Genomic DNA, 23,162 nt, shown 5'->3' with positions numbered 1-23,162 from the left:
TATTTAATAATTACAATGTTAAACCCTGAAACTGTATTTCACATACAAGTTGCTTTTACATGACAGTCTGCACTGCCACCTGCATGCCCCGTACAAGATCTCTTATTTTATCCTCGCAAGGCAACCCATGACCACCCGTAAGGGCAGTTTTGACTAAGGCTTAATGGAACTTTACTGCGACTCCCATCTTCTGGTTTAATAAAGTACAGTAGTTGTCCTTGGATGCACGTACAGTATTTTGCAGAATGTTCTACCAATGTTGCTGGCGGTGGTACGTAAATACTTTTCATTGATGGAGCTGTGGACTGCATTTGGCGTGCGAGCCTGATGTTGGACATGCCTGCTTTAGAGGGAATCTGGAAACAGAGGGGGCGGTCAGTGTAAAGCAGTGTTCAGACCCAAAACAATTTACACGGCTCCACTTCCTTTACACTTGTAACCAGCCTCAAGAGGTTTTCACGTGGCTCCAACTTCAAAACAGAAATTAACATTTGTACTGGTTCTAAAAATACACTTTAACAACTTCTCCAAGTAACCATATTTTCAAGCAGGCAGTTGAAAAAATGCATACATAAATGTTTTCATTATTGGTTCTTTATCAAGATCAAATTGTAGCTCCTAAAGTGGGGAGGCCTTTTGCTTGACAGGTTGAACCCTAAGCCATACTGAGCGTGTTCTGGTTCTGAGACATCATCTCTTTGAGATGTGGCCATGAACTGACAGACCGGCTGATCGTGGGGCCACATACTCAGATCAAATATATGCAGGACATTAAATTTGTATCATTTTGTAAAAGTTGCTAGAGATGCTTGTGTGATGTTTGTGCAGGATGAAACCAGCTGCTATGAGCTGCAGTCCAGCTATTCAAAAAGCAGGACACATTCATTTCAAAGGAGATTGCAGCCTGAATTGGATGCAGGTCCTCTTTTTTCCATTTTCATCTTTGACAATCTAGATTAAAACATGACCAAAAAAAAAACCAAGACTTAATAGAGGCCAAATCTTGAGATTCACTGTTTCAGAAACAGATGTATGCTATGAGACTTCACATTAGGACAAGCTTGATCAGATCCATGTCATCTTTCAAAGCCCTGTGATGTGTAGGACATCAGGAAAATCAGCTCAGGGTGGGAAGCATGGTTCTTTATAGCTACCTTCATCTGCAAAGGAAGCAGTGTTGAAGTGTGGAATTCACATGATCTTTCCTTTTGTTGCTCTGATGTTGTTATTGCACAATTCCTTTGGCCCTTTGATGTTGTTGCAAAGTCGTGCCATCTCTTTTATGTCAGTCTTTGAAGTAGTTCTGGTTGCAGCGTATAGCCAGATTCCGCTCTGTTTCTAGGCAGTACTTGGCTCAGTCAAAAAAACGCTGCAGTAAGGCTGCGAGTCGTTTTGATATTACACACTTAACTATTCCATTTGATGTCTGTTTAAATGGACCTGCAGGAGAAGTGATTGTTTTGAGCTACACATCTGGCTCAGTACTGACAAGATCCGGATTTGGTAGAAGTTTGGGGACCTGTTTGAAAGTGCCGTGTTGGCTGCTGTGATAATTAGAGCGTCACTGTGATGACTTTCTGAACTATTCACTTTGTACCACTAGAGAGCATAAGAGGACTTTTGAGAGAATGCAATATGTGCTTCATATTTAGCAAAGCTGTTTTTGTGTTGAAAGCCTTTTCATCAGGAGGATGAGACGGCCTGTATGGACGCTTCAGGACGTCTGTGGAAGTTCATCGTGATTCTAATTTAAATGAACAATAGGCAGCAGAACTTGAATAATATGTCTCCATACAGGCGTTTTCTTCTTGTTTTGATGGGGTGTGTCTGATACAGACTCTCTTTAAGGCTCTGTGTGAAAGCTGTGGCGCTTAAATATAAAGCATCTTAAATGAAAAAAGGGGTCAAAAACAACAGAGCAACTTATGAGCAAAGAATATTCAGCTCCCATTTGGTTTGAAATGCTGTTTGAAGTTTGCCATGAAAAGACCAGCACTTTAAAATGAAGGGGTTATTTTCAGAATTATGCATTCCACCAGCTGCCGCGCTTTGATGAACAACAGCATCAGTGGTGAGGACAGTCACAAACCAGCAGCATTAATGAAGAGAAACTCTTCACACAAACCTGGATCACTTTGGGTTTGTATGAACACGGGCAGCTTTTCAACTGTCTACATTTCAGGTTAATTACACTGAAAATGTTGGCTTCAAGCAGCTCCGAGGACGTATTTTCAATCAGGAATCAGTTAATATATATTTATATGTATATATATATATATATATATATATATATATATATATATATATATATATATATATATATATATATATATATATATATATATATATATATATATATATATATATATATATATATATATATATATATATATATATATATATATATATATATATATATATATATATATAATCCTGAGAAACCATTATTCACAGCCAACATTAACTTAAAACCAGTTGGACTTTATTCATGTATAAACACATCATAAATGATTGTTAATGACTGGAACAGAATTTACTCAGTTCTTAAAAAATAAATAAATAAATAAAAGCAAATAAACAGCATCAACCTCTTGGATAATTTACAAAACGTGATGTCTCTGTGATATCCAAGAAACATTTGTGCTGCTTCACGTCCCACCCTTCCACATTCACACTTTCACCATACTTGGGTTTTTTTTTCTCCACAATCAATACTGGGTAATTACACAACTGCTTTTTTTAATTCTTTTTGTTGTTTTGAAGGCATCTCAAAGAGCATAAGATGTTTTAATGTTTACAGTGTGTAATCTGGTGGTCATAGTGGTTGTTTGGTGAGGATATTTCAAAAAGCATCAGAAGTCTCTGATTAGAAAAACTGAAATCAAATTGCTGGAAAACACTGCTTGCTCAAGGAGGGGTACAAATGAGCCTGGTACTTCTATAGAAGTGCAGATATGCATAATGTAAACATTTCCTCTCTTCTCAAACCACTATTGAGCAAACCTCTCTGGAGACAAACATAAAAAAACCTAAACGAGCTCCTCAGAGATCCACAGTTCCTCTTCTTCAGAGTCCCGGTCCAAACGGCTTGTGCTGCAGAGGAAGTGACCTGTATTTGCCGTGTTAAGGCTTGGTGTAGTTGTACATTTATTTCGTTGTCTGTTGGTCTCAATGCACAGCATTGCTTTAGACCTCTTTTTTTCCTTTATGTCTTTGCTTCTTTTCCTGTTTGTCATTATTTTTTACAAAAAAACCACACCAACACTCAATTTACATATAAGCAACTGCGTAGTCCACGTTGACATCTTCACCAAACTGAACTGTGTTTGGAGGAAAAAAACACCTCTTGTTGTTACCTTTTTCCGATTTCGCTTTGCCGTAGAAAGTGAATGTTGTTGGAGCTGTCTGCCAGCTCTGGGTACTGCTCAATGGAAAGTACATAGTAGCCATCGTAGCCCATGACTTTCCCACTGCTCAGCAGCTGCCTCTTTTCACCTTCTGTCCAAGGCCGAACCCCTTCCTCACCGTCTCGCACTCGCTGCTGCTCTCGGGCCCACGCACCCGCCAGGGCGCACTGGCGTGCCAGCTCAGCTACCCGTGTTTTCTCCTCATCCACAGTGGAGCCATAGCGGATGTGGAAAGCCAGAGCCCCGGCGTGAATCTCTACATCTGCGAAGCGGCGTGTCCGACTGTCCATGACAGTGGTGGACTGCGACACCGTCACATTGATGCCGTTCTCCAAAGTCTTGTGCCCGCTGGTGAGGTGCAGCGCTGCCAGGTCGGCGTCAGGAAGGCCTGGCTTCACAAAAAAGTGTGTATCCCAACCGTCTATGGTGAAGTGGAGGTCTTCCAGGTAGAAGGCGTTGTTAAGGATGGTTGCAACCTTGATGCAATCCTCACTGGCCACATTGAGTGCATGAGTGTGGACACTGCCTTTGTAGATGGCAAACATAACAGCTCTTCCAATGGGCGACATGGCAGCTGAAAACCACAGCCAAGGCTTTTCACCTCTTCGACCTCGGCTGACATGGACCTCAGGCAGCCGCTCAAATGACAAGAGGGAATGCGCTTGTCTGGTTACTTCCTGCTGCACCCCAGAGATGGGCTGTAGGGAAAGTGCAGTGAAACGTTAACGCATGAACATGGCAGAACCTGGCTCTCTAGGCCATTTAGAGCTAGCTGCTGCTCTGCCCTCCTTCAGAAAGGTTCTGATCCCTATCCAAGATGAAGGTGTTTTTAAGTCACATTCAAAAGCTCAAAGTATTTTTGCCCCTCAATAAACTTTTTAGGTTAACTCCCAAGACTAAATAGTTCAAACATAGAGAGCGTTTCATTTTTAATGGAGTCAAAGAAGATTTACAATAAGATTAGCAGGAAATTAAACCTGAGAACTGAAGCAAGGCAGAATACAAACAGTTTTATTGTTGTTTTGCAATCAAAACCAGTTCCAGTTCATATTTTTATTGAAATACTTAGAATTTCCAAAAAATGACAGCAGACACACAGAAACGATAGGAGCAGACGTTTCTGTTTCTTTTCTTTCCTGCATTGAACCTGCTGTGTTGTGCGTAGGACGTGTTTATGTTGCTCACCGGCAGATCATCCCAAAGCTGACTCTTCTTCAGTTCATAGGACGGCACAGTTAAATCAAACTTTGGAACAGGAAACCCAGGAATGGTGTTATGAAGATGAAAGCCAAAGGTCACGAGCCAACTGTTCACATCTGGAAACAAAAGGCACGATCACTTTCTTCTTATTGTTAGATGTTAAGGAAAAGAAGCAGTGTTGAACTTGAAGAATTATGTCCATTCTTAGACTTCAACAATTTGGGCATATTTCAAATTTGCTAGATCAGTGTTTTTCATCCAGTGTTCTGATATCAGTGTTTGGTTCAGGTCATCTTTCTAACCGAAACAGATGGTTTCTAACAATGTCTGGATTGAAGGACAAATTCAATTTCAGACGCAACATTAACACATACTAAAGACTTTCTCTTTTTATTCTATTTCAGTTGCTGGAGTTCCTTGTGATTTTTGTCGACAAAAAAGTGGACCTTGATTCAAAAAAGGTAGTAAAACACTGGTTTAGACAACTGTAAATAGTTAAAATTTTTGCTTAGTTTGATGTTTTATTATAGTTATTGAAAACTGGGATTTGGTGCTTTACAAACAAAACTAGTAAAGATTTTTTTGGCACTATGTATCTATTCGTTTGACAGCTGGAGTTAACCAACGTTGAATAAACAAAATACCTGACAAAAAATCTTTAGTTTTACACTAAGGGCAACTTTTAATGTATTATCTTTTTCCCTAATGAAATTATGTTTATCAGTAACTATTCATAGAGTTACAAGTTTCAGCTACAAAACCAGATAAACGGCCATGAAATTTCTTTAGTTTACACAAAAACTGTAGATTAAATTGTAGTTATGTCTCTTGGTGGAAGTTCTTACCTGCAACATACTCCCTGACATCATGGACTTTGCTGATGGGGTTGTTGTTTCTGAACATGTACAAATTAAAAGGTGCTGGTTCTTTTCCAACTCTTTTCCACACAGAGATGTCAGGAATCGTCCATCTGCCAGACATTATATCATAATCTTGCTCCCCAAAGTGCAGCAGTTTGGTCAGCGGATCATAAAGTCCTCCATGAAAGCCAAGCACGAGCTGAAAGTCTGGGTTGGAGTCAAAGTAGATCTCGCCATATGCAGTGTACTGCAGCTGTTTGACCAAAAGGCCATTGCTGGTAAAGATAGCCAGAGGTGTGCCAGTGTTATCACAAGCAATGTAGAACTCTTCTCCACTGCTAATCTCCATTGCAAACAAGTGACCTTGGAGGTCATAGTAGAATGATGTGATCTCTGAGCTGGAGTGATTGTATACGTGAGTTATCCTTGATGGGTAGCTCAGATCTGCATAAAAGTACTGCAGATGCTGACCCAGGCTGGTTTTGGTAGATACTCTGCGGCCCAGTCCATCGTAGCGATACTGAATTGTCCAACCGCTACTTTTGCTGTAGACTCGCACTAAAAGTCCCTTGGAATTGTACTCAAAGATTTCAGCTCCTCTTTGACGGAGGAATCCATCTTCATCCATTCTGTACTGGATGTCACCAAGGCGTGTGATGCGGTCTCTCAGGTCGTACCGCAGAGGTAGAAGCCTGGCACTGTTTCCTGCATTCAGCAGGTGCAAGTTCCCGTTAAGGTCATATGTGTAGCGCCACATGACTTTGTCATTTAGGTACACTGTCTGGAGCTGGCCGTCTACATCATACTCATAGCTGTACTTTGTGGTGTTGGCAAAGGGGCCAATCTTGAGCTCTCGCTTGGTAACTCTACCCACATCATCATACTGGAAGGTAATCCAATACATAAGTGAACGAAAAATCTCATACTGGATCTCCTTGATACGCCCATGTGCATCAAAGTGCTTTGTGTAAGTCATGACTGCCGTAGATATGATCTGATTAATCTCATAGTAGATGACACCAAACTTTCCAAACTGTTCAATCTTTCCTGAGATGTCGTCAAACTGGTACAGGTCAATGGGAAGTGGAGTTTCGTTGATGACACCTTGCATACTCGTGACACGCAGACTGCTGTCGTACGTGTAATCAAACCGTGCATTCACCATGCCATCTTCACTGAAGCGGAAAATCTGCCTGTCCACCAGGGGGCCCACTTGGCGATAACGAATGGAGCAGATGAAACCCTCATTCTGCAGGTTGACTGTCTTCAGTACACCAGCTGTCTCATCGTAGGTGAAGCTGACCCTGGTACTATCGTACAGGATCTCTGCCAGCTTGTTCTGCCGGCGGTACCTGTACAGGACTCTACGGCCCATGCCAAAGTGCGATATTCTCAGCAGGAGGCCGTCTTCGCTGAAGTCTACAGCTACTGAGGCATTGCTCTCTGGGGGGTGATAGAGGTTCCTGTAGTAACCCACTGACCGGATGGTCTGCACCGTATATCGGGCCACGCTTGGCATGGTGATGGCTGAAAGGCGATCCAGAGAGTCAAACTCAAAAATGTACTGGCGCTGACTGTGCAGCAGCAGCACCATGGACTGGAGAGACACAAGCAGAGGAGACAGAGAGTTCGGATGAATCTTGTGGGTTATGCAGGCATCGTAAACATTTTTACAGTAGCTTTAACAGTAAGACTCTATTTGTCTAAACATGAAGATTAAAATGTATTTTTCTTACAACAATGAAATGTGCTCATTTATCACATCAAGGTAAATATTTTTTTAATTGCTTTGAAGAAGATGAAGTTGTAAGCGTGGACAATCACACAGGTTCACATTCTGTTAAAAATTGTGCCTGGTTAGCTACAGCTACTAGGACATTTCTCTGGGCCCCACAGTGCTTCTTGTGAGCGCTGACATTACCTCTCTGGGGCAAACAAGAGAAAGTCCCCCCATGTTTTTGTTGCTAAACATCCATGAACTGTTTAAAAAAAACACTGAGGAGCATTGGGGAGGAGGAGATGGAGTGTGATAGATACATCAGAGGCTGCTTCTTCCTTCTTTATATAGCAGCAAAAAAGCAAAAGGATGTGATGTCTGTTTATGATCAAAGAGCATTTTACAAATTCTTAAATTGTTCTTTTGTATTTAGTAGGAAATTATCAGGCTGTGCAATAGACTTAATTATATTTCCAACAGTTAATTCTGCAAGTTCTCCCACTTAAAAAACTGAGTTTCTTATCTTTGAAACACTGTGACAGAAATAATGAAAAAAAGATCCATAAAAGAACATTGTGTGATATTTAAAGAATTTATTTGTATAATGGTGCAGAAAATAATAATTTAGCTTCTAGACACAAGCAAGAGTTCTGTCCCTCACAGACCTGTTAGTCTGTCATCAAGAAGCTCTTCTATCCTCCATTTGCATGGAAGAATGGAGCAGAACAGCAGCTACAGTGTAAACCTGCTAAAGACCTACAGGAAACCTTTGACCTCTGTCACTGAAACCAAGGGTACATTACAAAGTAATGATGTGAACATTTGTTATCGACCAAACATTTCCTTTCCAATCCATTATACAAATAGCTTTTTTTTTTTTTATCAAACAATGTATATTTTTTAATCTTTTTAATAAACCTGATCTACTTGGAGGATTTGGGAAAATACAGACTTCAGCTCTTCTATTCCACCAGGATCTAGAGTTTGTAGTGCTGAAGGGGATGATAAGCACTGGGCCTCCTTCGCTTTCCTTCGGTGGCTTTGCAGATTTCTATTCACAGCACCAGAAAGAAACTTCCTTTGTTCATGTATTTAGTAAGTCTGAACAAAATAAGTACATAAATTAATGTAGTGTGAATTTCAGGAACTAAGGGAAAGACGTGCTACAAAAGTGCAGAAATGGTCCCAATAAAGCTCGGTCTCAGTTTGGAAAAGGGCCACAGAAATGTCTCACATTCTATCAGAGCATCATGTCTGAGAGGTGGTGTCTAACACCAAACTTGTTTGTGCTACTTTCTCACCTGCTCCAGGTATGTGTAACTCCAAATCTTCCCATCAGCAAAGACTCTGGAGACCATGCGACCCTGGCTGTCGTACTCGAGCCTCTCAGTGGTGGGGCCCCTCTGCAGGGCACTGATCTGCCCGCTGCTTGTGCGGCTCACATTTACTGGCAGCAGCAGCTTGCTGCTGGGCAGCCAGAGGACCGGATGGCCAGTGGTGTCATAGATAATTTTTAAGAGGAACTTCCTGTGGTCGTCATAAATCTTCTCGGTCCTCAGGCTGCGATCGTAATCCACAGAAAGAATGTTTCTTCCGTTGACCTGCAGGAGACATTTCCTCTGTTATGAAGGCAGCATGCTGAACGTGGGGGAGGGCTTTTTCAGCAGGGCAGTCTTAGCTTTGGTGTAACAGTTCATCTGAACATTTCTTCCAAATTATATGCATGGCGTATATTTTATGAGATGAATTTCCCCTTTGTGCTCATTAAACTGAGGGACACTCTGGCAATTGTTCAGGTGCACTACAATCAAAAGCTCCTAAATCAAGTTTGACAAAAAATGTTATGAGCAAAAGCAACCTTTCAAGTTAAGTTCATGAAGCTCCATAAATCATAAATCGTATCAGCCTGGAACGGAGGAGGAAGACGAGGTGAGTTCAGTTTCAATTCTGGAATAATTCAGGAATATTGACGACTTTTTAAAATGTCATAAATTTAAATTGACAGGCAGGAGTGAAGGAATATTTAAAACTTTTAATTATGGTGGAGAATAAAAAAAGGCTGCATCTGCATACAGCTAATGCACCCGTACAGGTGCATTACCATACTGGTGATGCGGGTTGTTTGGTATGTTTGGGATGACCCCATGGAGGGTCATGGGGACTGCATCTTAAAGAGACTGCAGGTCTTTTTTGCAGTTCACTTCAGGCTCGTGTGGCCACCTCAAGGTTCATCATGAAAATGGAGTGTACCATTATCATGCGTGTGTTAAGTGTATCTGGACATTTTTGTAAGGATATTGTAAGTTACACACACTTCTGACAAACGAGTGTTACTGTCGTATGGTGTCTTTATGCCACTCTCCAGTCATTAGTAAGGTGTGAGTACGGCTCTTCCTGAACACGCACAAATGCTGCACGCAGAGGGTGAGCGTGAGACCTTAGTGCTCATAGGATGCCTGTAGGATGTACATACAAACTTAGCTCTAGTTGTCTACGTTGCTCATTTCTATCAGCCAGACATCTTTTACCTGAACAGCGCTTATCAGCTTTCTGAGCAGTACACAGGATTTCAGGGAATTAAAAAAGTGAAAAATCTGTGACACATGCCTACGTCCCACCTACTTCACCCTTACTTACTTTTGTGTTAAGCGTTCGCTACAACTTGTAGCCCGCAGCATGCCAGTAGAAAAAAATGTGCTTGAACATTTATGCCCTACAGGCTCACCAAGAAGTCTACAACTTTGATATTTGTAGGGCAGTTTTGACTTAGTCAAAACATAACATGTGATTTTGTCACCCTTATTCTTTAGCGTTTACCGCCATACCACATATCAGTCAGGCTGGCTGTAAAAATTATTCTGTAAACAAATAGGCAGAAATAAACCAAGGTTCTACCGACTGAAGCATAATTTATCTGTTTTTTTTTTTTTTTTAGTTTTTCTACAGATGTTCTTTTGATGTGATCAGAGGTGAAAACAGTCCAGGTTCGTCAAACAGCAGATATTTTTGGTCTTCTTGGTTTTTGGTGATTCTCTGTTTTGTTTTCTTCAGACTGGAGGGTTTGGTGATTTGTCAAAGGTTTGTAAGATTGTGATCCAGTTTCAATATTATTTTTTTTACATTTTGTCCTTCAGCATTCCACTTAAATAATTTGATTGTGGAAAAAGTAACAGATGGATTATTTTTTTTTACCCCCGAGTGAATCTTAGGTTCATGGATGTTGTAATAAAGTCCATAGTTTTGATGCATCATTGAGCTCAGCAACATTTTTAAAGTCTAAGTGTGAACATTCATTCATGTATTCATATTTTCTTTTATTTAATTAAATTTCTGAGCATACAACTTATGATCATTGTGATTAGAAAAAAATTATTATTACGAATATGAGATTATTAACATGTCCGTTTCAGGTGTGCTACATGGCTACTGCATGTGTGCTTCATTTGCATGTGTGCTGTATGTATGGTGCATACGTGTTGCCCATGGCAGAAAGAGATTTAGAGGACATACCCTCAGTTTGCGTCCAAACACGCTAACTTTCCCTCTGGCTTGTTCCTTACGGAAGCGCCACTCCACCAGATTTTGCCCGCTCTCCCCTGGCAGGCTCATGTTGCGCCTGGCGACAGTGGGGTTGGCAGCGCCTGCCAGGATGTGGGGCTCCGTCTGGTAGTGGGTGTCCATCCCGTTGGCGTAGGTAATCCTCAGAGAATTATCAAAGCCCACTTGAAAGCTGCTTCTACACTGGTCTGTTGGAAGTAAATCCAAAATAAATGTACAGCTTTTCTGGTGCAATGCTCAAATTCCAGCTGGTGTGTGTTCAAATCTTGAGTTTTTCAAAGCAGACATTTTTTAAATTGGAAAAGCAGAATCCAAATTAGAATTGGAGCGTCTCGCTGTGGCGAGGGCAGAAAGGTCTTGGTAACAAGGTTGAGGTGCCTGCTGACTCTGACAGGCCAGGCCTGAGTCCCTGGGCGTCATCATTTACGCTGTGGTCTGTCAGCCCGCCTGATTCGTAATGATACACGACTTAGGCTTACTCAACATTGGCCCGCCGACCCCTGAAACAAAGACAAATAACAACCGCACCAGCTGTGAGGATGAGCAGCGATGCTTACCCTGAGCCATGCTGTAGAAGGCTCGGATACTGGAGGTGTTGGTTGTGATGCTCATTTCCTCCTCTGTCAGGGAGCTTTCAATCTCCACCGTCAAGGCGCTGTACATGTCTGCGTACAAGTTATTCACCATTCCAGTGGGAAACGTCACATTCATTAGCCGACCCTCGCTGTCATAGCTGTTTGACAAAAAGAACAACAAATGACAAAAACTGATATGTGAGAGGCTCTCAGTGCCACAATGCATCCAGTTATCAGCTCTTTTACACTGAAGCGAGACCACAGGCCTTCTTGTAATTAAAATGTCACACTTTCTTCACTGGACGTGTTCCATTTTTCAGCATAAGTGGAGGGATATCTGTCAAAAAGGCTGAGGCGAGAACCAAATACTTAATGTGGGTCCTGCTGCTCATCAGCTATTACATTACATGTAAAAGTGTCACAGATTTTCAGTAAACACAACTATTTGGATAATTATTATCATAGTTATCACAGTTGACAGCTAATGTACTAAATATTTGCTAGACAGCAAAATGTGTCATAGTTTACACGACAACAAAAAAAGAGAAAAGAGGAATGTAACCTTCTCAACAAGCAAGACTTGTTTTATAATTGACTTTCCATTAAATGTGCCGCCTGGAGCAGTTTGTCGGTAAGTACAATTCTTACGCTTCAATCAAGAAGAGCAGAAGCAGCACTGATGAGAACTTTGGTTGTCTAACTGTTTGCGCTGTGAGCTGTATCTTCATTTATTAAAGTATTGAAGGGCAAAGGTGAAGAGCTCTACCTCACGCATTTATTGGCAAATGATGCCAGGATAGGTTTACTTACTCGTAGAAAGTTGTCCAGCCAATCTCTGATGTCTTTGTAGCCAGCAGCCCACTGTTGCCATGGTACGTGAGAAGCACAAGCTCCTGACCCTGCGCTGTGAGGGTCTTCAGTCCACCGGTGGTGCCCATGGTCAGCCAGATCACCTGGTTGTCCGGCGTCACGATGCGCACAGGCATGCGGCTAGCATCTCTTCGGATCCTGAGTGTGTTCCCGTTGCTGTCAGTGACAGCTGTGATGTCATTCTCGGTGCTGTAGCTGAAAGTGTATTTCAGGTCGCCCGTCAGTAAACTGGCAGTGTGTTGGTGGGTGCCGTTAATGTCAAACATGTACAGCTCCTGTGCATCCGGGGAGGCCACCTCATATGCACTGGCTGTGGAAGTCAAAGTTGGCCCATTTCTGGAGATCGCCCGGATGCGAATGTTTCCCAAGTCTGCCACATAGAGCGTTCCATCTGGAGCCGCCACCAAAGAAGATGGAGCATTGAGCCTTGCATCTTTGGCATAGCCGTCCCCTGCTTGGTAACAGTCACAGTTGGCATCGTTCTTGCAGTCACAGTCAGAGGGGGCCCCGGCCAAATGTGTTATCTCCCCATCCATAGAAACCTTGCGGATGCGGCTCATCTTTCTTTCATCCGTCTCTGCTATGTAAATGCCTCCATGGTAAGATAAAGCGATGGCGACAGCAGATTCCAGCGGGGTTAGGTGTGCTCTTTGACCCCCGGCTGCTCCTCGGTCCAGCCCAGCCAGTGGACAGTGGACAGGTCTGCCAGCTGCAATGCTCACTTGGCCGTTTTCTGTGATGCGCAGGACGACATTGTTGTCCAGAACGTAGAGGGAGTTGTCCATGGGGCTGACTGCCAGATCTGTGGGCCACTCCAAAATCACCTGGACAACCAGAAATATACTCATTAAGGGCAGGAAATGCCAAGGACTGCACAAGGTTCCTTTTGTGAATTAGTTATTATTTTGTAATTATGTGTTGTGTCATTAAACTCTTTCACATTATTTCTTGGTAAAGTGTTTGGAAGGAATAAAGTGTTCTTCTGCCAAACGCTCATGGAAGAATCCCAGAACCATCAGTCTGTACGGACTAAATGACAAATGCTGCAGCGAGAATGAAGGCTGAGCCAGTGAGGGGTACAAACCCTGCACCCCCCACCACACGCACACATACACACACGAATGCATGCACACACACAGTTGCTGTTGAAGGTTGAATGTCTGAGGGAAAATTGAACAAGAGTTGTATCAAAAGCAGCTGCCGGTCACCCAACAGGAAAATCAATCATCTTTTTGAGTGGATTATGAAACATCTTTGGGAGGAAACTTGTGCAATGACTCCTGCTGTGTGGTTCTAACCGCATATCAAACCACTGGTGTCAGCTGACACCCGGACATGGAGGCCGCCCCTCCCACTGTCCCACTAAAGCATTACCTTCTGAAAAACTCCAACAGGTTTCAGTGTCTTCTAACATATTTTAGATTCTAGTGTGTTGAAGTTGCAATAAAGCAAGGAGTGTGGATCTGGTCCACTCTTAATGGGATTTTATTGCTCTCTCTGTCAAACGCCCTGAAGAAGCTTTTGTTATAAACCTACAGCAGTAAACGGAACTGAAGCCATAGTTTTTCTCTTGATTGTTGGCTCTGTCCTAACTTCTCCTTCTGCAAAGGAAAGCTCAAGACTGAGGGAGATGAAGTGGTGGAAACTAAAGTGCTCTCTTTGATGAAGAGTCATCCCTTCATCTACTCCTTTAGAAACCCAAGAACCCCTGTTTTTTTTAAAGGAAAGGATTTTTCTCTGATTTCTAAAATCTGAGAAGAGAGGAAGACATGAAAAATTAAGGTTGAGATTTATCAGAATGTACAACAACTTTATCTTATCTGTGTAAAAGCAGAAGGTCTAAAATCCTAAACTACACACTCTGTCTTTATTCAAAAATAGTTTTTAGTCTGCAGAAAAATGATAGGAGGGGAAATCTTCCCTCCAATAATAACTATTCTAACTAAAACAAAAAACTAAAACTAAAACCCTTGATCGATTTGTGATCTAAAAGGTGATCAGTGCATTTCTTAAACATTTCAAAGGTGATCAGTGGAAAACATTTGAAGAACGTAGGCCATCGCAAGCAACAGTCCTGTAGGAGCAGACATTAGGACTTCAGGTGTGGAGACATAAGACAGAGTACGAACATGCCAACATGAGCATGTAACAGCAAGTTCCTGTCGTTAAATAAAACTCGTATAATTAAACAACGCTCTAAAAACAGAACTTCCAGATAAATTCCATAAGACTTCCTGATAGAACTCTCATCGTTCAGGAGGAGCAGATAGCAGCTTGTTTGGACCGACACACTTTTTTGTGTAGGCGATTAAAAGGGTGAACTGATGACCAGCAGGCTGCATTCAGGGAGGGGCCACAGTCTGACTGACAGGAGGTAGACCACGCCCCACTCCCCAGCAGCGAACGCCCTCTGCTCTGAACGCTTTCTGACATCAGCTTTTAAACATAGTTTCCACAGGAACATTAGGAAACATTTGTCACCTTCCTGCTCCATTTGAGATGCTGGAGCTGGTGTTGAGCTAGCAGTGATGAGCAGCAAATGAAGTTTACGTCTCACTTGCTGGAGGTTATGGTAGAATTAATCACATCCTGTAAAATAACAAGCTGACTTCAGAGCCGGCTGCCTTCAGCATGTCAGGGAGCAGAGGTTCATTTGCAGAAGCACACTGTCTTCAGATGCAACAGCGGTGTCATTAAAACCGGACGATATTCAGCCCCTCAGATTGGTGGTTAATAATAGAGCAAACAGCCTTAAAGGGCGCCGCCAGCTGGAACAGCATCCCCAGAACCGGGTCTGTGCCACAGCACGCGCTCGGTGAGGAGCCCAGTGATTTGTCTGCATGTTCCCTCCTGCTCACAGCCCACACAAACTCTTTGTTTCTCCCCTGTTTACAGGGAAGAATCCCTTTGACGTTATCACTGAAGACGTGTTTCTGTCTTCTGAACACCCAGGTAACAAAGACAACTTTTACTTTTAGTCTGTGAAGCTTTGAGGTTATTCTTCCCTGACTGCTGGGGCTCTTTCAGTCTGCGATTGCAGTTCTTACATGAAACATTTGCGGATCTCCAGTCATCCATCACAGATGTCACAAAAATGTAAGATGTCTTATCTCTCCACATCCCCAGAAAAGTTCCCTCCTATCTCCTTTCCCTCTTTTCCAAGACGGTGTTGGGAGACGTCTCAGGTCAAAGCAGGAGTCAGAGACTCAGAGGGAAGGAGATCTCCGCATTAGTGGCAGTCCAATCGAAAAACGATGCTGCCGATGTGACATCTTTTCATATTACACTACACGTTTGAAGGTGGACTACAAACAGCACACTTACAGCTGCGTCATACAAAACATGGACAACTCACGATACGCGTTGCAGCACCCAAGAGAATAAGAAAAGTAAATCAGAAATGTTTACAACATTACAACATTTTACTAGCTAGTCTGCATGTCTAAAGGAGCTGCTGAAGGAGGCCTTATATCCTTTTTCATTTGCTGAATTCAAACGTCCTTTTGAAGGGGACAGCTGGTTCCTCTGGGTCATTTCACTCAGCAAGGACCCTTATCATGACAGGCTTTTTGGACAGACTCCTAGATTCTACAGTCCCTATAGAAAACTCAAAAAAGCAAGGAATGAAAGAAATGTAGAAGGAAGGGCACCTTTGTGTTAGTGCAAGTATCTATAATAGTACTGGGTAGTGCAGCACTCACTCTAAAATCACTGCATTTATTTTAATGGCACATTTACATCATGTGGGGCAAACCTAATTGAATCTAATCCTATTTAAAGTCAGTTTGAAATCAGCCACTTCTGCAAAGGCACGTCTTGCTGCAGAGCACAGCTTCCCACTTCCAAGTTGAGAAATTAATCTTCCCTTCATATCATCAGCTGGGACCAGAAAAAAAGTTCCCGCGTTTCAAGTCTGCCCCCCCCCCAACATTTTCTTCTTTCTGTGGGAGAAAATGATCTCCTCAGTTGGTTCTGCGTTAGCTGTCTAAGAGTTCAAGCTTCTTTCTGTGGGAAAATCTGCTTTCAAGAGTTTCAAAGAAGCATTCATGAAGACGTTTCTATCATCCCTCAGCTGTCATGAATGATGTGAGCCTGAACTGCGCTTGAGGAGTAAAGCTTTATATCACATGTGTCATTATCAAGCTCCCAGCAGAACATTTATGAAACGTACATAAAAACACAGGTTACATGGACACAGGGAGGAACCTTCCAGAGTGAACATGTGAGACTATGGAAGAAGTTCCACCAGGAGGATTTAGCTCGAAATCCTCTCTAAGAACGGCTGGTTCCGTCATTGCAGCATCTGGGGCTGTTAGAGTGAAGGAACACAGATAGACTTTTGGGTCGGGGGCATGAGGTGGCGCTCTGACGAGCTGACAGCTTGTGGGTCTGGGTCACCTGGTTGATGTCCATGCTGTTGTCACAGGTGAGCGGACGAGCTGAGGTCAGGTCGTTGGAGCCCAGGAAAGTGGAGATGATGCCGTTGCCGTCCACCTTTCTGATGGTGGTGCCATCCACGAAATAAAGCAACCCGTTCTTGTCCACAGCGATGCCTGTTGAAGACAGGTGAGGGGGAGAGGAGAAAAGAGGCAAAAAACAGGTGTTCGGGGTAAGACGAGAGCACGGCTGATAAGCTGCATCTCTGCTGGCACCACTCGGTGGACCGAACACGACGGCTACATGTGTCAAGCTCGCCTTCCCATTTTTCAGGTCACTGCAAAAAGCACATCTATCAATAATTCAAGGGCTGCTTTTCTGATATTAAATAATTTCTCAGGCAGGAGTGGGAAAGGCTGTATTCAGACAGTTGCACTTGCCTTGTCTGGTAGCCCCCCCCCCTCGTCTAAATGACCTGTGGAGGTGGGGCGGTGTCAGTGAGTTCTGCCTCTGAAAAATTCTGCATAAATTCTGAAAATCACTAAATATATTGGTCTAATTTTTGCTTGTTTTAACCTTTGCAGCCCATATGAGACACGGTAGTCAACAGGTAACTTTTAAATGAGATACAATGACTTTATTCACGAGAAAATGTTCATCAAACAGAAGGTGTCCACACTTTTCCACTTGAGAAGTTTTCCACAGAAAAGGCACTCTCCACAGAGAAACATTATCTGGTCAATTATTGTGTTTATGTCATTTATATTTATTCCTTTGACCGGAAATCAACTTGCTAAAATACATTTTTATTGTATAAAAGGGTGACATGAAGGGGGGGGGTTGGGCTCATCATGCCAGCTCCAATATCCCTCTTTGTGTCTCCAGGCTGCTTAATAGAGATCAGCACCTTTGGGAATGCAGCCGCGGAACAGGCGTTTTTTTTTTTTACAGAGGGAGGGGGCTTCGGTTCAGAGACGGCGTGCTGCAGATCTCAGGAAACTCTGCAGTTTGAAGGGAATTCAAATATTCTGAATGTGCTATAACTTTACTCCTGCCCTCAGAGATTTCCTTTCTTCAATGAAGCCTTTAAAAGCTTCTATGGAAGGTTAGTGGTTTGGTTTGACCTGTGGTGAGGTCTGCACAAGATTGCTTTCTGCTAAAACATTGACGAGCCTGGGGAGCTGGAGATGAATCCTGAGGAGGCGGTGATCTGTCAGCCCGAGATTCTCAGACCGATGAAATGTGTCACATTTGAGCAGAGTTCAGCAAATGTCCGAGAAGAGGGAGAAGGAGCCATCTGCTGTTCCTTCAGCAGCCTCCCCCTCCATCATGACATCCTTCCTCAGTTTGCTTTGGCTGTGGCCACAGAAGCTGAGCGGATGCAGCAGGTGGCGCTCGGAGCAGAATTCATCCTCGCTTTGATTTCAGAGGCATTGGTGAAAAAGTCCCTTGAATTAGTGTTTTAAAGGACTGCTGTAAGGAGCCACTGGCATGAAGAATTAGACTTTCAACAGTTCAGTATTTTTGGGAGTATAAGTCAGGGTTTTTGCATCATGAACTAATATGGATATTATTAATATGGATATGAACTAATACTCAGGAGCAACTTGTATGGGATTTAAAAAATAAATGAATAGTAAGAGGCGCTAGAGGGCACTGTAGGTATCTTCTACTGATGGCAACACAAAAGAAAAAGAAGACGAAGAAGCGCCACTCAGTCTCAGTTCAAAGGAGACAGAAGATGAAGAATTCACTGAGTTTTTGTGATTTAAAGTGATTGAAAGAGTTGAGTTGACTTGTTAGCATGTTCTGGATGTTATGGTTATTTTTATACCATGGACGGGGTGAAAACTCAATTCTGGACAGAAACAAGCGGTAAGAGTTGAATTTCCTCTCTGAACTGATCCCTTTATTTAACTCATCATGACGACCAGCATGGATGTCACTTTCCCTGGCAGCTGCAGTCGAGGTCGGAGCGTAACAAATAGTCTGCTTTTTGTGTAAAAAAGCAACCCAAACCAAAAAAACAACAAGAATAAAGCTCTAAAAACGGTTGGAATATTTATTTCTTTTGTAAATGAACATGGTATGTAAGGGTTAATGGCCTTGGAACTGTGCATTATCAGAATGCTTAATTCAGACGTGCGTTAATGTCTGATGATGCACACTCTGTCTGCCATTAACCCTTACCTTCTCTGTTCTTATCATTTGACTTTAAAGATGAAATGTTTGTTCTTGGTGACTGTCATTCTTGGATTGTTTTTGGAGTTTTTAAAAATAAATTTCTCTCCAAAAAAAACTCAGTAAATCTTTTCAGAGGGGAAAAAGATGTAATTTCCCAGAATTCTCCTGAAAATGTGACTGTCCTCACTACCATCTGCTGCCTAAAGCACACATGAGCTTAAACTATCAGCAGCTGCTGCTGCATGAACCTCAGCCATACAGCACATCTTCATCAGGAGGAGGTGCTACCTTTGGGTCCGGTCAGGGAGGCCTCCGGAGCTTTGCCTCCATCCCCGCAGTGGTTCTCATCAAAGGGCAGACAGTGTTCTCCGGTTCCGGCCACCACCTCCGCGTTCGCCTGCAGCTCCTTGGTGCCGCTCAGAGTCCTTGGCCGGTAGATCCGCCGGGAGTTTGTGTCGGAGACGTAGAGCTGCCCGCTGACCGGATCAACCGTCAGGTAGTACCGGTGCGCCGGATTGTTGCTGCATTAATGACAGTTTGTCTGGTAAACAACGTGTTCTGTTTTCTTTCTGATAAAAATGTTTTCTGGGCTGTCCCCTCCGTACAACTGACACTTCAGATGGAAAATAGCAAACAAATGTGATAATAAACATTTGAAACAGATTAAAGATGTTAGATTATTAGAAAAATTAAAGATGTTGTTTTAGTGTTTTAAATAAAAGACAGGCAAGTGAGGGCAGATTTATGAAAAAAATAATAATCATAATTTTTCTTTCACTATTGCTGCAGCTTAAATAAAGAAAAATACATTTAGATAAAAGGAATATAGAAAAAAAAGGCAACAATAACAAAAATGACAAACAGGAACAATGTGAAACATAAAACAAAAAATAAAAAAAATCAGACATTCCTCTCATACTCATGCGATATAAAGAGACATTATGAACCTTTGGGGTTTTTTTTTTTACAGAGGGAGGGGCATGGAGTTAGGGCGCCCCCCAGCAGAGTAGCAGGTACTGCTGCTTCCCTCACTGATGTTTTGTGCTGGTTCCAAAGAGCAGCATCTGAGTTCAGAAGCTCTGCAGCACGGAGAGCACGAAAGGCCGTCTGCCCGGTGAGCCAGGCCTGCTTTGAGGACCAGAGCTGGATGAAGCAGAGGCAGCGGAGCTGCTCCTGCTCTCAGATGGATGTGTGGGCAACAAAAGCCAAACACAAACATCTGCCAGCAGCTCAACGCAATGCCAACAATCAATACCACAAGGATCAGCATCTCCTGCCCTCTGTGCTGTTACGGGGATAAAAATATCACCCCTGACCCTTATAACAGATCAGATCTATTTTTAGTTTTCTGGAAATCTGTGGGAGATTTTACATCATCCTGCCTCAGAAAACATCAACACAAATAAGACAGGAGCAGACTGTTTCTGAGGCAAACCAGGAGCTTTATGGGCACAGCATGAAACCTCCTAATTTATAAAGAAGCAAATGCATGAAAACCCATCAAACCATCCTCAGCTGCAGTGATGACAGTCGACCGTCTGCAGTCAGAAGGACTTTTTCCATGTTTCCTCCTAAGGCCCTTTCAAATCTGATTCAACTTAAACAGATGTATAAAACAAAACAAGTCAGATTGTACAAACGTGACTGTTGAATGGAATGTTTGGAATGTAAGTGCTAAAGGAAGGGAACGTGTTTACTAAAATATGTGTTTACCTGAACTGTATATGGTGAAATCTGACCACAGGTGATGGTGGGAGAAATGTAGAAACTATGAGATGTTTAAAAGAGGGCCGAGAATTGTATTCTCCACTTCTGCTCCTTTCCAATCATGAACATGTTCAATAATGTACAAACATCATGTGAACATATTTGGCATTCAACTATTTTAGTGAAAGGAACAAAAATAAATGAATAAATGAAGGAAAAAATCTCTTTTGTCAGAACCTCTCGCAGGTCGGGTCCAGACTTTCACCTCATTATTTATCTGAAAACAGATTTATAAAAACTTGGATCTGTTTGTTTAGACCAAGTCTTTGATTCTAATTCTGTGATCCTCTCCATCAGATGCAAACCAACACTGCAGCATTTCTTCCTGCTGTGCTGCTGTCTCAATTTTTTTTGTCATTTTTTTACTTAGAAAGCTTTGTGATTAAAAACAAACAAACCAGTATTATGGGATGGTAAAACTGCTGCAGCCTGCATTACAGGGAGAACATTCCAACAGCTGCTCTGTGTTTTTGGGATATCATTAGAGTGTTATCTTCACAAAAGCACTAATTAGTGGAAAGTTTATTGCTGGTGCTAAACTGCTCCCTACAATGTAAACCTTATTAGAAACTTCTGTTTGTCGTGTGCTTGTAGAATTGCCACAGAGGGACATTTTTAGGGAGATTCTGCGCCGGGAAAAATACCGGAGCCTCCAAGGACAAAAATGTAGAAAAGAAATGTTGAAAAGATGGAAGTCAAACTGGATTTAACAGGATTGAACCGCAGCGGGTTTCCACTAATGACAGCTCGTGTGCCAGACTATTTCATTAGTTTTCAGTCTCCTGTGGGGAGAATCCTGTGCAAATGACAGAAATGACGGGTTTATGTTAGCAAAGTGACAATTAATGCCATCTTTTTAGGCTCTGCTTTTTTTTAAATGTCGAAGAAAAGACTGGTGAACAGATCTAGTGAGGATGACACACGTATAGATAGAAAAAGATCAGGGAATGCAAACATTCATATTATTAAGACATCATTTAATGTCTAATAGTGTGTGTTTCAACAAACAGAAAAAGTAAAAATAGCTGAATTGCAGACCGATTGGTGGCTGCCTGGTAATGGAGTTTAAGTGAAGAGACGGAAACAAGAAAAGACTAAAAAGTGACGGTTTTACAGTGAAAATGTAAAAAAAAACCTATAGGAGACGTTAAGGTCAAAAGTAACAAAAGTTACAAAAGTTAACAAAAGTAACACTCTTTCAGTTTCCTTCAATAGGCATTGATAATTGTGTTTTTTTTGTTTGGCTCTATGTTTATCCAAAATATATACTTTTGCAAATTCTGCGCAAAGACCATAAACCAACTCAGATAAAAAATACCCACAAAGCTCATCCAAAGTAGAGCTTGATGAAAAGGCCTCAGGCAGAAGATGCTTTGTTTTTGTCTTGAATATAAATGTTTAGAATTGGCAAATATTTGTGAAAGCTGCTGAAACTGCAGTAGATCTGGTGAAGGAGTGTTTTTCCATGGCATCCTCAGCAGCTCTGTCGCTGCTCTGTCGATGACTTCTCTTCCCTTTTCAGACAGACTCTTTAGATTTTGCCCTTCAAAACTCTTCTGTACCTCAGACCTTACCTTACCACCAATTCTTTGTTCTGAATCCTTACACACTTTGGTAGTTGTGCAAACGCTGACAATCACTGACCTTTTCCCCACTCTGATTCTTCTGTACACAGCTTTTAGCATATCACATTTTCAGTCGCTTTCAGCGTTTTCATCCATTTCAAAATGCTCCGTACCTTCAGAGGATTTCTGTTCGCTTTTTGCTTTTGCTCCCTTCAGTGGCTTTTGAAACATGATGCTGTCTTTTGCTCATAAACATTAAATGGCAGAAGCGTCAAACCCTTCAAAACTGTCTGTACTCTGGTGAACAACCTAAGCAAACATCAGCAGATATTTGGCAGCATCGTCACTTTTATTTTGATTTTTTTTACTGATTGGTTTTTATACAACTAATAATTTTTGAATGAAGGGCCCTTTCCTATTTTTGTCTATTTCTACTGTTTATGGAGCTTTTTCAGGATTCCCACACTCTTTTTGAACTATCCGTTCACTTTTTTTTGGGACTTTTTCAAGTGTTCTTTGACCATTGTTGTGACGTTGCTCCATATAAAAGAAAACTGTGTATTTGCAAAGTTGTGTTTACTCGACATTTGTAGAATTTTGCTAACGTTTTGCGCATGTTTGTAATGGAAACACAGCTATTGTCATTGTCAGACTTCTGCAGAGCCTGATGATGAGCTGAATCAGGTGTGCATCAGCAGGGCAACATGGAAAACATGCAGAACAGTGTTCCCCGAGGGCCAGGATGGGAAACTGCTCTAATTTCCTCATTTTTAACACAGACTGCTCACAAGGAGCACAAACTTATCACACGGACAGCACTAGCAGGTTCCTTGTGCAGGATTTGGGGGGTTGAAAAATAAACAATCTGTTTGACGGGCCTGCACCTCACCTACTTCCCCCTTACTTAGAGCGTTACAGAAAATAATGTGCATGAATATTTTCTCTGTAGGGGCTCACCAAGCGGTCTATGATCTAGATATTTGGAGCGGGTCACCTGTGGGCCCCCATACAGGTTTGTCCGTTCGGGCCGTAGGGCGACTTAGGCTTTATTTCCAACATTTATTTGAAGAGGTTTGCAGACC

The 23,162-nt window shown here is 42.2% G+C and overlaps 1 protein-coding gene across 6 annotated transcripts in view; it reads right to left on the bottom strand.

Moving 5' to 3' along the window:
* Nucleotides 1-2,460: 2,460 nt before the first annotated feature.
* LOC101160146 (teneurin-3) overlaps nt 2,461-23,162 on the bottom strand; it is a 175,029-nt gene continuing 154,327 nt past the window's right edge. For all 6 annotated transcript variants that reach the window (XM_023959511.1, XM_023959512.1, XM_023959510.1 and 3 more), the window contains 9 exons: nt 19,037-19,269; nt 16,586-16,740; nt 12,128-13,011; nt 11,300-11,475; nt 10,695-10,930; nt 8,486-8,785; nt 5,453-7,064; nt 4,593-4,723; nt 2,461-4,105 (listed from right to left, as the gene is read on the bottom strand). In XM_023959511.1, the coding sequence (XP_023815279.1) occupies nt 3,353-4,105; nt 4,593-4,723; nt 5,453-7,064; nt 8,486-8,785; nt 10,695-10,930; nt 11,300-11,475; nt 12,128-13,011; nt 16,586-16,740; nt 19,037-19,269 (4,480 nt within the window). In that variant the 3' untranslated portion in view covers nt 2,461-3,352. The remainder of the gene's footprint in view (nt 4,106-4,592; nt 4,724-5,452; nt 7,065-8,485; nt 8,786-10,694; nt 10,931-11,299; nt 11,476-12,127; nt 13,012-16,585; nt 16,741-19,036; nt 19,270-23,162) is intronic.

The sequence above is a fragment of the Oryzias latipes genome, chromosome 10 (genome assembly GCF_002234675.1).
Source record: "Oryzias latipes chromosome 10, ASM223467v1".
NCBI lineage: Eukaryota > Metazoa > Chordata > Actinopteri > Beloniformes > Adrianichthyidae > Oryzias > Oryzias latipes.
This window is presented reverse-complemented; position numbering and strand designations above follow the sequence as displayed.